The 15,234-nt window shown below is 48.5% G+C and overlaps 1 protein-coding gene across 2 annotated transcripts in view; it reads right to left on the bottom strand.

The window, feature by feature from the left end:
• Positions 1-9,015: 9,015 nt before the first annotated feature.
• Positions 9,016-15,234, bottom strand: part of MOB3C (MOB kinase activator 3C) — a 54,198-nt gene continuing 47,979 nt past the window's right edge. For both annotated transcript variants that reach the window (XM_029618484.1, XM_029618486.1), the window contains exon 4: positions 9,016-10,923. In XM_029618484.1, the coding sequence (XP_029474344.1) occupies positions 10,894-10,923 (30 nt within the window). In that variant the 3' untranslated portion in view covers positions 9,016-10,893. The remainder of the gene's footprint in view (positions 10,924-15,234) is intronic.

The following is a 15,234-nucleotide window of genomic DNA, read 5'->3' as shown; positions in this document are numbered from 1 at the left end:
AAAACAGGATCTGTGCTCAGAATACCCAATTTGAGCAAAAAGCATTATTTCTGCATATAAAACATTTCAGCACATATGTCATTCCCGAGTTAAATTATGCACTCAGCCTATGCAAAAAGATGAGGAGATTTTAACCCTGGTTTATGCATACATTTTCAAGTCCGAGTCCTTTTTAAACTCCCGATTGCATTAGTATACTCTTGGGGCCAAATTATAAAACGTACGCGCGGGTGTAGATTTGTGCGCACAACTTGGCGCACACAAATCTATGCCTGATTTTATAACATGCGCGCGCCGCCGCGCGCATGTTATAAAATACGGGGTCGGCACTCGCAAGTGGGTGCACGCGAGCCCTAGGGGAGCCCCAATGGCTTTCCCTATTCCCCCCCGAGGCCGCTCCGAAATCGGAGCCGCCTCGGAGGGAACTTTCCTTCTGGCACCCCCCACCTTCCCCTTCCTAACCTGCCCTCCAGCCCTACCTAAACCCCCACCCTGACCTTTAATCTTCAAATTGCGCCTGCCTCTGGGCAGGCATAGATTGCGCGCGCCAGCCAACAGCCAGCCCGCGATCCCGGGCACAGCGGCAAATGGCCGGTAAATTTGCTGCCCTGGGATAAACGGGTGCTCACAAATTGAGTTTCTGTTTTGGTGACTCGCACACAGCCACGCCTCCTGGGTGCCCGATGCCAAGGACGCGCTAGGGACGCACAGTCTAAGAGCGGCAGCTCATTTACATATTGCATCAAGCGCCCAGGAGAGGCGGAAGTGCGTTCACCCAGTCTGAAGGCACATTTTTACGCGTGCTCCCTTCCCCTCCTGCATGTCTCGTTTCTCCTCTTCTGACATGTTGCTTCTGAACTGACTGCAGCACCTTCTGGTCCCATTCCTCTGCTTAGCCAGCACTGAAGGAGCGCCTCCAGACTGGGAATCTTTTAATTCCTCGCTGTCTCCTCCTGGCTCTTCCCTGCCGATCTGCAAGCTCTGCCACGGCGTCTGACCCGAATAGAAAATCTACAAAATAAATACAAATCTTAAGCCGTGACTTGATTCCTTTACTGTCTCCTCCTCTTTCTCTAGTTCACCCTCAGCTCCTCAATGACCTCTGTTCCGTTTCTCCTCTGAATTCTTTCCCTCCTGCTTCTTATCCATTTATTCAAGCATTTTCTTTGATACAGAGAAGCTGGATATTTGGCGGACCCGCGTGTATTCCTAATCACTTTTTTTCAGTTCTTATACACCTCTTCTGGCTCTTCCCCTCCTTCAGGCATTTGTTGTTCCCCCATTCTCTTTTTAATTTCTCTGACTGGTCTTTGCTCTCTTCTTTCAGCCCTGGGTCTCTTCTCACCATCCTCCGCTGTCGTTCCCCCGTCTCTGCCATTCTGCTTGGATGAACTCCAGGCAGCTCGGGCTTAATCTTTCCAAAACAGAATGCTTTTCTCACATTTTTTTTTAAGTGTATTTATATCATTTCAAAGTACATTTCAAATATGATATTAAAGTAAGAAATTTGGAAACAATTTGGAAAATGCCAAGCAGGCACATAAGAAATACAGACACTCGTTCCAGCCCACACACGAAAAGTGGAAACTCCCTAAGGAGGCAAGATAAAAATAAAGGCAAAACTACAAGCAGATGAAAGGGGTTAGCAGATTATATCATCACTATTCTGCTCATATACTCTGATTTAACTGGAAAATCGCTCAGGGGACTCACTTCTCACAATCATTACAGAAAAAACTCTGCTAGATAGAGAGAAACCATCTCAATTGTTAGGGTCAAAGGACTGTGCTTATTATCAGCAGGTTTTAGCAAATATTTACATGGGAATTTAAGGAGCAATTTGGCACCAATAGCTAAAAAATCTTGGCATGCCTGCAGAAAAAGCTTCTGATTATGTTGTTTGGCTTTAGATAAATCAGGAAACGTCCCACACCTGCGCCCTCCCCCGAAAAAGAAACTTCTATAGTGAAAAGAGTCTCAGTATGCAATCTGTCCGGTTCCAAACATCTCTTCAACCAAGGGTTTTTCCCACATCCCAGTAAGGGTTCAGTTATCCATCTAAATGGCTTTTGGATATCGACCTCACAGGGTCTGAAAATGTTCTGGTAATTAGTTACTTACACTACCAGTATAGTGGAAGTCCTGAAACAAGAATTGCACTCATGCTGTGCTCATTTGCTCAGCTCTCATCCACATGGATCATTCATCATCAAATCAAACAACAATCTCTTAGTGAGGGCATAGGCTGAGGCCCGAACGCAAGGCCAGAATCTTGGCCTAGGACCAGGCCAACGCTGGTGCCTCAGCTGAGACGCCTGACCCGGAGGCCCGGCCCGGAGGCAGGGGTCCTAATACAGGGCCTCAACTTGGACCAAGTTCCGACAGCTGGGCCTCAGCCCATGCTGAGACCCAGACTCAGACCCGACCCTGGGAGCCGACCCGGAGGCCAGATCCCGATGCCTAGGGTGGGGCCCAGGCCCAACCCAGAGGCCGAGTTCCCATGCCGCTGCCCGGAGGCTGGGTCTTGACACTGGGGCCTCAGCCTGAACCCAGTCCTGATGCCGGCACCTGGCCCGGAGGCCTCGGAAATCCTCTTCTGTTTCTTTTTTCTTCGGCTCTTCTATGCCAACTGACGGCATCCGCTGGGGTTATCCTGGCGTTAATTAACTCCAGTGCATTCACCCTAGTGGTCGGCGCCATTTTGATACCATCATGGCGTGCAAGCAAATGGCGCCGTCCGCTGGGGGCAAAAGCACTAAAGTTAATTAACCCTTCTTTGCTTTCCTTCTTCTGTTAAAGCCTTGGGGCCCACATTGATTCATCCCCGTCCCCTTCTTCTCACATATCTGCTTTATGTTTTTCACACAGTTTTCACCTATTTATCAGGGACATTTGTTTTGCTAAATAGCATGTGCTGTATTCTGAAGTGAATAAACATGAAAACCCCCACAAAACAGAAAAAAAGCAAATAAAAAATGATCCAAACATGAATAAGACAAACTGAAACAGCAAACATTTCCCTGCACATCCCTAGTTTCTTATTTGTTTTTCAGCTCCTGAATAGAACAGCCAAGGAGCTTTGCCTTCCTGTACCTAAAACCCGACTGATTCATGAGCCACTCTATAATTCAATTACAGGTAACCTTGGCGGCTTTACAAACAGAACATTATACAATTCCTGTCACCACAGCGTAATCGCCTCCCTGCTCCATAACACCCCAAGCGCTGAGCAGAACATAAGAGCCGTATAAAATGCAAGTGCGATATATTTCACCTCGCACGGTTCTCACTTCACACATTTCTTAGGGCACACGCTCTTCCAGGAGTTATACGCCCTCTTAAAAAGAGCTGAATGCATAAAAAGTGCTACAGGCCCCAGCAAAGTGCAATACTTTCACTGTTAACCTAAGCAAGGGAAGAGGACTGAAGAGTTTATTTAAACTCAGCTTTGTAATGGTGCTGCTTTAATTCCTTTTTAGAGAGACGGCTGGCAGGACTGCTTTTCTGTGATCAGGAGCTTTCCCCGGTCCCAGGTTATTGGGGAGAAAAAAAACCCTTTCACTTCTTTCCCTTGCAAACTGAGGCACTTTAATACTTAAGCGCTGGGCTGTATTCCCTCCGTTTTTATTCTTTATTCAAAACATGCTTTTTTATTTGTATTTAATTTTTTTTATTTGTATTTATTTTTGTTCTCAAATTAACTGCTTTAGATGGCTCTTAAAATCGTCTTTAATGTAAAGGCACTAGAGGAGCGAGGAGAGACGGAGAGCTAGCAAGCCAGCATAGTTTCAAAAATAATATGCTCCGCGCTCCTCTCTTTAAGACGAGAGTCACTTTACATTAAAGATGATTTTAAGAGCCATCTAAAGCGATTAATGTGAGAACAAAAATAAATACAAATAAAAAAGCATGTTTTGAATAAAGAATAAAAACGGAGGGAATACAGCCCAGCGAGTAAGTATTAAAGTTACTCTTGCTGTGTATTTCTCACCGGACAGACCTCAGCCAGCAAGGTACTTAGGATCCTCACGTTTGTTATTTAAAATGCAGGATTTTAAATTCCTGCCATGTTCACCTCCACCAATTTATCCGGATAAAAACTTTGCCGGATAAATCAGGATGTTCTGGTGCAAGGCTGACTTATATGGATATGTTAGCCAGATGATGCCTCTATTTAGTCTTATTCAGGCCTTAATTTGTGAGGGAACGGCCTGGAATGCAGTTCCACAATTCCTTTCAGACTTAAGAGGCAGAGCAGCAGGGGTGTTCTGCTCCAGCCCCTCCCCTCCAGACAGCCTACAGGGAAGAGGAGAGGAGGGGGTGAGCCTGGAGCAGACAAGGCAGAGAACAGCCACTCTGCTCCCTACTCCAGCCGCATCCTCCTAATCTGTAGAGGAGAGGGGAGTGTGTATGTGTAAGATCCTGAAGCAGGGCAAAGAACAGACACAAAAATTTGAATGAGCCCAAGCTTGAAGCTTGTATACAGCAGTGCCAACGAAGGCTTCAGCCCTGGCATTGATGATTGGTGCTACTGCTCACAAGTTTTGAATTTGTGTTAATTCAACACTTTTTTATGCCTGTTACTCAGGCCTTAATTTCTGGGAGAACGACCCAGAATGGGTGTTCTGCCACCTTTCTTCCGGGACCCGATGAAACAGTGCAAAGCTGGTAGTGTAAATCAGTAGTGGCCCCCCTGCAGAAATGGAGTGTGAAGAGTGCGTTTGCATATGTGTGTGTGTGTGAGTGTGTGAGAGAGAGAGAGAGTGTGTGTGTGTGTTTGGGAGAGAGAGTGTGTGAGAGAGAAAATGTATGTGTGTGTTTGGGAGAGAACATAAGAAAATGCCATACTGGGTCAGACCAAGGGTCCATCAAGCCCAGCATCCTGTTTCCAACAGTGGCCAATCCAGGCCATAAGAACCTGGCAAGTACCCAAAAACTAAGAGAGAGAAGGTTCATGCCCTGGAACTGCTCCCTCCCTTCTTCCCCCCCCCCCCCCCCCCCACACACAATTCCACTTCCTTTTTGTTTACAAATTAAGCTCTGGTCTTATTCAGCTAAATTATCTGGATAAATCTGGTCATGCTGCAAGTTAACCTAAGTTATCTGGAGAAACTTATCTGGATGATTTAAATATTCTGTGGTGTAACTGCGCTTCTGACTATCCCATCTAAATTATCCATGAACGTTTATCTGGATAAGTTAGCCGGTCTGCCTGTGGCTGAATACTGACCTCGTATTGTATAGTAAGCCATCATGCTTCCCTTACTCTGTTCGGCAAGAAGATTTCTCTCTCCTGCTTGATCAGTTCTCACCTTAACGTTCACTTTTGGCAGTGACACCATAACCCTGTCCATCACCATTCTGTCTGATTTGGAAGTGACTGGAGTTAAGTCTTCCCTATTAACAGTTACTGGGAGGGTGGCACTTCCCCATCCCCCCCTCTAACATCACCCGGGAGGGAGGTCTTGGAAGATCTTTGCTGCCAGCCAGCAGGGATCATGGCAGCAGCCTTCCCCATCCTGGGCTCAACCCTGCATACTCTGTTGAGAGGTTTCTCTGCACTGCAGCACTCTGTGGCAGAGCGCCAGCCCCTGAAGTGGATAGGTCTGTGCCCTTTTGGAGGTGGAACACAGGAAACAAGTCCCTTGGGCCAGGTCGCCCGCCCGCTCGTGCGCGTGTGCTTGCACAATTCTTGCTTCCTGTCCAGGTGATCTGAGGCCGGGACCTGGCTATGTTCCTCTATCAGGCATCCCTATCCCCCATCTCTAGTCACTCACGGTCTGTATACAAGTCACGCAGTGACAATGTACCTCATGTCTGTTATCTGCCACAAATACAAAAAAAAATAATCATCCTTCAACATTGTAATGTTTCTAGGCTCTAGCACTGTGTCAGGTAATCTTAAACTGCATAACAGTGCTTAATAGCAAAATATTATGCAATCTTTTTGGCAAATTATAATGTAAGAAAGTATTTAACAGCCTTGCTCAGTCTGGTGTAAGTGAGACCTGCAGGCAGGATCTGCAGTTTGTTTTATTAAAATGCAGGACGAAACTGAGATGTGAGACCCTTATCTCAGGAGGCTGCATAAGCTAAAACGTCCAGAGCAATGCCCCAGTGGCATCTTTGGATGTGACTGATAGAGGAAACCCCCTGGATTTAAAGGATTGGTAGGAGACGGGTACAGTACGGTGATTGTCGGCAGGAGGTTTCAGAAGCTGTGAGCATTTACATCTCCTCAGGATTACATAAACATCTGAACTAAACCGTGGATCCTGCTGACGGGCTTTATTTCGACTGTCACTGGAATCGTGTAACCGAGTATCTGGAAGACAGCCGTCCCTTTATTTGAATTGTTGTTTCGTTGCATTAAATTCCTGCCTGTTTTTTTCCATCTTTGCTGCGCCCTTGCTTGAATGGTGGAAAGAAGAGCGAGTGGGAAGCGAGCGCCTGCCTTATACAGATCTTCCCATCACCGCACGTGGCCAGCGGCCACAAAACCTTCCACCGCGCTCCAGCACTTTCCTGGCTCATCCGCGCTGCAGCTGCTGTGGAAGGCGAAGCTCGGGGTGATGTCAGAAGCATCATTAGCAGCTGTGTGCGGGGTCACCGCCGGCCTTTGGTTGCCGCTTCGAAGGAATCAACAAGATGCCCCCCTGTGCAGCCGGATAATGACAGGACAGGATTTTCACATCTCCTTTCCGTTCAACTCTGATGAGATGCAACCATAGAACCCACTGGTGCCTACAGCCAGCTTTCAGATAATTGCTTTTTAATAAAAACACGTTAACCTCCAGAAGGGTGCAGAAGGCTTTATAACGCACACTGCTTCCCAGAGCTCATCATCGTCAGCCATATTACTCTGTTTACTTTCAGGAAGCTGACTGTGGCTCATGGGTGCAGTATAGGTTTTATGCAAGTAACCGAACCTGTCGGGTCATCATTAAGCCACGGGCAAGTTCTTTGCCCAGCAGAAAAGTGCAGGTCAGCAAGGGGGAGGAAACCATTCAAATCCTTTGAGGGGCCTGGGAATGGCCGTCACCCTATCAGGCCTTAGAACAGCTCTCTCCTTCTTTATAAGTTATGGAGGGGTAGGAGCTAGTGAGGAGCTAACCTTTTTTTTTTTTTGTACTTTTCAGGCCCAGTCAGGCTAACCCAGCCTGCGATTGCTGACCACGTCAGGAGGGTGTTCCTGCCAGTCTGCTCCCTAGTTGGGGTTGTTTTCAGGAATTTTGAGATTTTCTTGGTGAACTCCTGGGCCTTTCCTGGACTCAGGGAATGGGGAACCCTGTGTTTGGGACACCCAGGGACAGGGAAGACCTGCCCATCTGAGGTGGTGACCTGCTGCTAGGGGTAACTCCGGTGTTAGCTTTGGTTAAGGGGAAAAGACACTCAGTTAAGACATCCAGGAGGAAGATTGTTTTGGCTGCCCCCTTCCTCCTTGCTTTGTAGCAGGATAAGATATCTGCATCCAGGGATCCCTGCCCTCAGGGGTCCAGAGGAGAAACCGAGTCTGCATAAATCTAAGGAATTGGAAGAAAAGACCGAGGTGCTGGAAACATATTTATTGTGCCACCTGCAACTGTTTTTATCAGTAAAAACTTTAACACTAGCTCAGTGGGTTGGGCATCTTTATTTGGGCAGGCAGCACTCACAGAGAAGAGAGATTACCCCTCTCCCAGGGATAACCAGAAGGAAGATAGTCACCCCTGCACTGGGCCCTGAAAGGAAACCTTTCCCCCCATCCAAAAGAATCTACACACTGGGGAAAGTGGCACAGAGGAGAGAGAGTCAGGGTTCCTGCCCCAAAGAACTTACAAATACGTCTGTGGCCCCAGCCATGCAGGACAGGCACACCAGGGTGGGGTCACATGCTGATGGCTTGCAACTTAGCTTACCTATCGTTAATTTGATATGAGGTTTTAGAGTTATTGACTCATTTCATACAAGAACTAGAGAGCTGGATGTCCACTAATAAACTGGTTTTAAAGTTGGCAAAAATTGAGGTTTTATGGGTAAGCCGTACACCAGTCCCCATGAATACTCGGGAGCTTCATATTTATCACTGTAGACGCCAATCTTAGTTTTAAAGGCGGCTTTTTCAGAAGCTCCAGCCAGTCAGACACCTGAGACATCCTGTAAATAAGGCCTGGGAATCTGCGGCTCAGGCACTGGTTGTTATCTGCACTGGACTCTTGCCGTGCCAGTTATGTGGACTTTACCTAAACAGTCGCAGAAGCCGAGTAAAACGAGGCTGCTAGCCTCATTGCTGGGCTTGGAAGGCAGGAGCACATTGCACCTAGTTTGACAGCTCCCTGGAGCTGCCAGGTTTTGAGGTTAGTTTTCAAAGCTTTACAGAACGGGCCTGACTATTTGAGGCCGTTGTTGCCTTCCTGCGTACCCACCTGAACTTTGCGGTCAGCAGATAAGCAATTGCTGATTTTTAGGGGCATGCAGGCCAAAAAATGTCATTTTTTTTGTTTCACCGGGGAAAGGTTCGAATTGTTCGAATTCTGGTTTTGTTTCAGCAAAAACAAAAGAAAACGCAAAAACATTTCATGTTTTAATTCTATCGTTAAAAAAAAAAAAAGACCCAAAACAATGCAGACGTTGTCTATGGCAGGGGTGGCCAACTCAAGAGCCACAAACAGGTCTGGATTTTAAGATATCCACAATGAACATGCATGCGACGAAGGCAGTGCGTGCAGCTCTCTCTGCTGCATATTCACGGTGCAGATCCTGAAAACCGGACCTGCTTGCGGCCCTTGAGGACCAGAGTTGGCCACTCCTGCTCGATGTCATTTCAAACGAATGCACTTCCCCGCTGGTTATCCCTTCCGTTCAGGAGTATCGGCTCTAAGTTTCCCATTCCAGGGCGTTTTCATTTGTAAGCCCTGGGTTATGGAAGAACTTAACATTCCCCCGTAGGTAAGAATCCAACATGATGGCATTTCGAAAAAAACTGGAGGCTCCTCTATTTGCTGAAGTATTTTCTCTCAGTAACTGCGTATGCTCCTTGCGCGGCTGATGTTTCATTTAAGTCATTTGCATTCGGGTTTATTGTTTAGATGTATTGTTGTAATTTTTTTTTTTTTTGCTTGTTTCGCATTATCTCGATGTTTTTATGTGTAATCGTGAAATCCGTCTTGAGCAGTATTTCTGGAAATGTTTAAACAAATACAAAGGTTTACATATTACTGGTATATCTGTAAAATGGGAAAACGAAAACCCCAACCCCATCAGATTGCAACGCGCTGGATAGTGCTCGGGCCGAGTTTCCAAAGCGTTACTCCGGTGCAAACAATTCCGTCAGTCCAGCGCCGCACCCCACCTCCCACCGAAGGCGCCAGGATGTGGTCACTGATTGGCTTGCGGCAGTGGTCGAACTGGAGCAAGCATTTGATGAATCTGTCTCTCTCTCGGTTGTGACTCTGAACCAGAACGTCACTTATGCAACAGAGCACACTTTGCAGAATGTTTGCAAACTTTACTTCAGCGCGTAGGAAGCATCCAGGCCTGCAAAAGGAGAACCAGAATCACCACACTCTGCGGCATAACTAAATGCTTCAGGAATGAACCTTTCACACGAGGCGACTGCTGTGCACGTGAAGACAGGGCTTAATAACGGGACCGTCCTGCAAAACGCAAGCGTCACAACGGCAGAGCGAAGGACGTGAAGGACGCAGAGGCAAGCTTCGGCACATAAATCCTTCACCGCACGCACACGACAGATTCGGGAAGGAAAATCACAGCAGAAATCTTCTATGGCTCAGTTTCTTTATATTTGTCCTTACTGGAATGCGGAAGGGAGAGCTTTGAGGGTTCTGCCACAGGGATGGGGGTGAAACGATTTGAATTTGCCCAAGGAAGGACTCTGATGCTGGAGTAAAGCAGCAGGCAGCAGGGGGGCCATTTGCACTAGAGCCCGGTCAGTTATTCCTTCCTCCCCGGTTTGCACCATCTTCCTGCAAATCTGCTGACGTCCATCTGCAACTTAACCACAGGCAAGAAGAAGCTGTAATATGTCTGAGAATTTTTAAATGGGTCTTGAGAGAGCAGAGAACAAAGGTGGATCCGCATGGTTTTCTTCTGTTTCTGCTGCTTTGCAGGGACTTTTCTCTAGGAATGTGAACCGGGCTTCACTTTTTTTCAGGCAGGCTGACTCAGACCTGGGTCCTGGGCCATGCAGGGACTTGTAGTTCTGCTTTTCTCATGGAAATCAATGGAAAACTCAGAATGGCAGGTCCTTGCATTCAGTCGGGGCAAACCAAGAGTGTCTCAATCCGTCCTGAAAAAAACGGAGACCGCCAAAGATCTCCACACACCAATCTGGAGGAAAAGGGAAAGCCGACAGACTGAGGGTGACTTTAGGATTCATCACAGCTTTTTTAAAGGTGGGAGGGATGAGCGTTCGACTTGAAACACCCCTCCCGCTCTGGAAATAACAAGTAAAAATGTCCTTGGATCAGGTGGGCTTTATATACCGGCTCAGTGGTACTGTACAGTCACCTTCTGAACTAAAACAAATATCATTAAAAAAAATAATTTATCCACGTGATAGCTGGCAGAAGTCAGTTCTTCAGGAGCAGGCGCTCTCAGTACAGTGCATGGACGGACTCACCACCCCTTGAGATGCAGTCACCAGTCTGAGACCTGCAATCTGTTTAATTTTGGGCAGGATTGTGCCACGGAAGTCCGTGGCGGTGAATGACGCCGTTCGGAGGGTGATCCTCTTCAGAAACCCCACCACCCTCCAAGCTTTATCTTTGCAAAATCTACCAGCAGCCTGTCCAGCAGAGTCACTTTGGGAGCTGGAGGGGTCCCCACATCCCATAGGGCAAGGCCTTCAGCAGTCGATCCATCGGGCGCCGGGAGCCTCTCTGGGTGTTGGCATCAATGGCAGATTCTTTCTGTCATCTCTCTCTGAAGGGGAAAGAGAAGAAGAGCGCTCGTGTTAATAATATTGGCATTCAGCAAGATCTGCGCTCACAAGGATATCGCCAAGGTCAAGGCTCACCTGGTAAGCAGAAGCCCTGCCAGCACAATTCTCCTTAGAAATGGGGGAGGGAAGGGAAAGCTTGGCTTCCGTGCAACACACACAGGGTTTATTTCTCTCTCATTTGACTTACTCGGGAAACAGCTGTCTCCAGTTCCAGTGCCAACTCTAACAACATCCTGCAGGCCCTGGATGGGTTACTAAAATTATCAATAAGCACAGCGCAGGCCTCATCTTGCCTGCAAAATTATTTAAAACGCATTCCAGCACGGCTGTAGACGGGTAGTTTTGCAATTCATTTTCCGTAAAACTTCCTCCTGCTCCCACAGGCTTCCAGCTGAGTCGAAATCAGGTCACCATGAACCTTCATTCACCGCTCCTGGATGTTCTTCCTTCCTTTTAACCCCTTCCCGTCTAGCCCCGCCATCACAGCGCCTATCCTGCTCCCGAGAGGCAGGAGGAGCTCTGCATGCGTACTCCTGGTCAACCAGCAGGCTGCAACTAACTTCCCCCGTTCTCCTCCCTGGGCTGGGAACGTGCTCTAACCCCAGCCCTGACCCACCCGAGATGCAGAACCCGAGTCTCCTGCACCTTTTGACATTTTAGAGAGGCAGAAAGTCTATTGGTTCAGAACTCACCCAGAAAGGTACTAAAAATATCCCGAGCCATGGGTTTAAAGGATTCTATTTGTGAGATTCCTTATTTTCTGCACGGTTTGTGTAAATGAACCACAAAAATGTATGCACACATGTAACACGCACAGGCCTCCATATGTGCACACGCACATATGCAACATGCACATCAATGTGCACACAAAGTCACATGCTCAGACACATCCAACAACAAACAGACATGTTATGCACATGCATGGAGTCTGTGGCCCAAATCAGTCCCCTACATTTACTGTCAATATTTATCACTGTGCTTATAAGTGCAAATACATCAAATTAAAGAAAAAAGCTTTCAAAACTATGTGGGATAAAGCAGTGTGGTTGCCATGTTAGTCCGTTTGGCTATGTAGAAAAATCCTAGGTGCTGAGTCCCCATGGCAACCAAAGATTTTTGTGCCTCATGGCAGCTGCTGTTCCTCTGCCTTCAGCACCGCAGGACTCTTGGGGAGCTGCACGGTTCCCGAACACCAAACGCTGGTCTCTCAGTTTTGTCAGACTGGGAGGAGCGGGAGACCTGTGCCAGAGTTCAGCTAGAGAGGATCTTCAGTTCTGACTGCAGCCGGCAAGGTGAGGGGGACGGGTAGATGACTTTAGAACTGGGATGCAGCTGAGCGGGGGAGTGGCTGGCTGGAGCTGTCTCGTTGTGGGTGGTTGACAGGTCGGGGTGGAGTGAGGGGGGAGTGGCTGGCTGGAGCTGTCTCCTTGTGGGTGGTTGACAGGTCGGGGTGGAGTGAGGGGGGAGTGGCTGGCTGGAGCTGTCTCCTTGTGGGTGGTTGACAGGTCGGGGTGGAGTGAGGGGGGAGTGGCTGGCTGGAGCTGTCTCCTTGTGGGTGGTTGACAGGTCGGGGTGGAGTGAGGGGGGAGTGGCTGGCTGGAGCTGTCTCCTTGTGGGTGGTTGACAGGTCGGGGTGGAGTGAGGGGGGAGTGGCTGGCTGGAGCTGTCTCCTTGTGGGTGGTTGACAGGTCGGGGTGGAGTGAGGGGGGAGTGGCTGGCTGGAGCTGTCTCCTTGTGGGTGGTTGACAGGTCGGGGTGGAGTGAGGGGGGAGTGGCTGGCTGGAGCTGTCTCCTTGTGGGTGGTTGACAGGTCGGGGTGGAGTGAGGGGGGAGTGGCTGGCTGGAGCTGTCTCCTTGTGGGTGGTTGACAGGTCGGGGTGGAGTGAGGGGGGAGTGGCTGGCTGCAGCTGTCTCGTTGTGGGTGGTTGACAGGTCAGGGTGGGGTGAGGTGACTGTCTGGGGGTGTTGGGGGTGACTGGCTGGGAGATAGAGGATGACTGGCCAGAGGATGGGATGCCTGGCTATGGGATTGAGACTGCTAGGGACATGAGGGAGGGTTGAGAGAGACAGAAAGAAAGAAAGACTAGAGAGGATGAGGGGGATTGAAGAGGAAGCAGGACGGAGAAAGACAGCTGGGGACAGGGTAGGGGATGAGAGATAGATGGGAAGTGAGAGAGAAAGTGACTGCTGGGAACAGAATGTGAGGATGAAGACTAGGTCGGGGAAGGATTGAGAGAGGGAGATTAGTGGGGATCCAGCTATTAGGGGGGTGCCCATATGCTGCTGATTTCCTATGGGCCTTAGTAAATCATAACTTGCGTACCTCAGATGAGGGACCCAACAACCTTAGGAGCCAGGGGCTGAGATCGCTCCTCTCCCTCACTCCCATCACCACCCCCTCGGCTCTCCAACCTTGTTGGGGATGACGGAGAGACTGAAAAAGCTCTCAGCTTTTGGCTCCTAAATTTTTGGGCTGGTTCCTGCATCCAAAAAAGATTTGTCAAAGTCTGGACTAAACACGTTTGTAGCTTGCTTTCGACAGTCACGCGTGCTTCATCTGGACAAAGCAAAATGGGCAGATTACTGATGACGCTATCTGCGTATTCTGATAATATGCGTATGCACAGGAAACATTTTCTCCGGATCTTTTCATTCTTTTCTATTGCATTTTTTTGTTTCGTTTCCATTTGTTTAATGTGCATAAAAGAGCTACGAGCGAATAGCAAATGAAACGAATGGAAACAATTGCACACCCTTAATATTCGATGGGAGAGACATGGCAGAGGGGCAGGCGACTGTTTTGAGGATTTTGTTTTTTGTAATGCTCATTAAAAAGAGGGGCATAACAAGAACACAATGTGACCCGTCTGAGACTAAGGTAGAAGGCGTGTCAGTTCAGCAAGAAACTTCCTCTGAAGGGCATAACGTGGCGGCAATTAATTAGCATAGAAAATAAATGGAACATTAACTGGAGAAGCTGTACAGAGCCCATCTTCCCAGCTAATTGTTTGCCAGAATAGGTTAATTAGACTAATGGAGAGCTGGTTTATCAGGCTGCGTGGTGGGATAGGCCAGGCTCTGCTGAAACATGCTGCAGACGCTTGTCTGTAAGGCAGTGCATCTTTGACAAAGGTCTTTCTCCTCCCCGTTCTCCTCCCCGAGGAGGCGTCACGCACCGGGCACTGCCGTAAAGACATAAAGCAGCAATTCAATTCAGCTCTGTCAGCACTGCCAGAACTGGGGGGCAGCTGCCCTAGGTGTCAGGTCAAAAGAGACATCCATCAGCAGGGAAGGAGGAGAGTTCAGGTGTTGGAGAGGGCGACGGTCAACATGGAAATAATAAAAGGGGGGGGGCCTATCCACAAAAGTTTGGCCAAGGCCTCTTAAGTGGCTAAAGTGGCCCTGATCATCATTTCATTTCATTTATTAAAATGTATCAATCACCTAACCCAGACAGGCCTAGGCGATATACAATAAAAACATACTTAATGAATTTGTCAAGCATATAAACAATCATACACTTAACACACAAACGTTTTTAGTGTGTCACAGAAACTAACATAACCAAAACCATATTTAGGTAAACTAAATAATCAGTATATCCCCGTGACTGTGGCAGCAACAAGAGGCAAAAATCAGCAGAGGGCTTGCGAGCTGGTGCCCCCTCACAAATCCTTGCACTGGTTTCCTAGGTAACAGGAAGCCTGTGCAGGAGGAGACGGCAGGGCTGCCTCGGGCCTGTTAGCTTGTGCTGATTTTACTTCAAGTTGCTGCTGTACAGAGGGTTGGGTGAGGGAAAGAGGAGGCTTCTGCTGCTGGACAAAGGGTTGGGGAGAAGGGGGTTGCTGCTGCTGCTGCTTCCCATGGGGGCTCGGGGCAGGGGACTTGGTGGGAGTGAGGGCTGCTGGGCAGAAGGTTGGGAGGAAAGAGGGCTTCTGTTGCTGAGGAGAGGATTGGGAAAAAGAGGGGCTCCAGGACACAGAGGCAGGAAGGCTTCTACTGAGCAGTAGGTTGGAGGAGGGAGAGACAGGGGAGAAGCTACTGGGAAAGGGGGAGGTGGGAGAGAGAGGAGAGAAGCTGCTGGACAAGGAGCATAGGGGAGAAAGTGGATGAAGGGCAAACAGAGGAGGATGAGTGGCAAGGCATCCGGTGCAGGCCGGTATCCTGGGAGGCTGACCCTATTCTGGTATCTGAGGAAGATGTCTTGTCTCCTCAACCCCAGAGGACACAGCGGTTCGTGGACCAAATATCAGAACTGATGAAGAATTTCTTTACCTCTTTGATGGCCAGTG

Source organism: Rhinatrema bivittatum, chromosome 10, assembly GCF_901001135.1.
Source record: "Rhinatrema bivittatum chromosome 10, aRhiBiv1.1, whole genome shotgun sequence".
Lineage (NCBI taxonomy): Eukaryota > Metazoa > Chordata > Amphibia > Gymnophiona > Rhinatrematidae > Rhinatrema > Rhinatrema bivittatum.
This window is presented reverse-complemented; position numbering and strand designations above follow the sequence as displayed.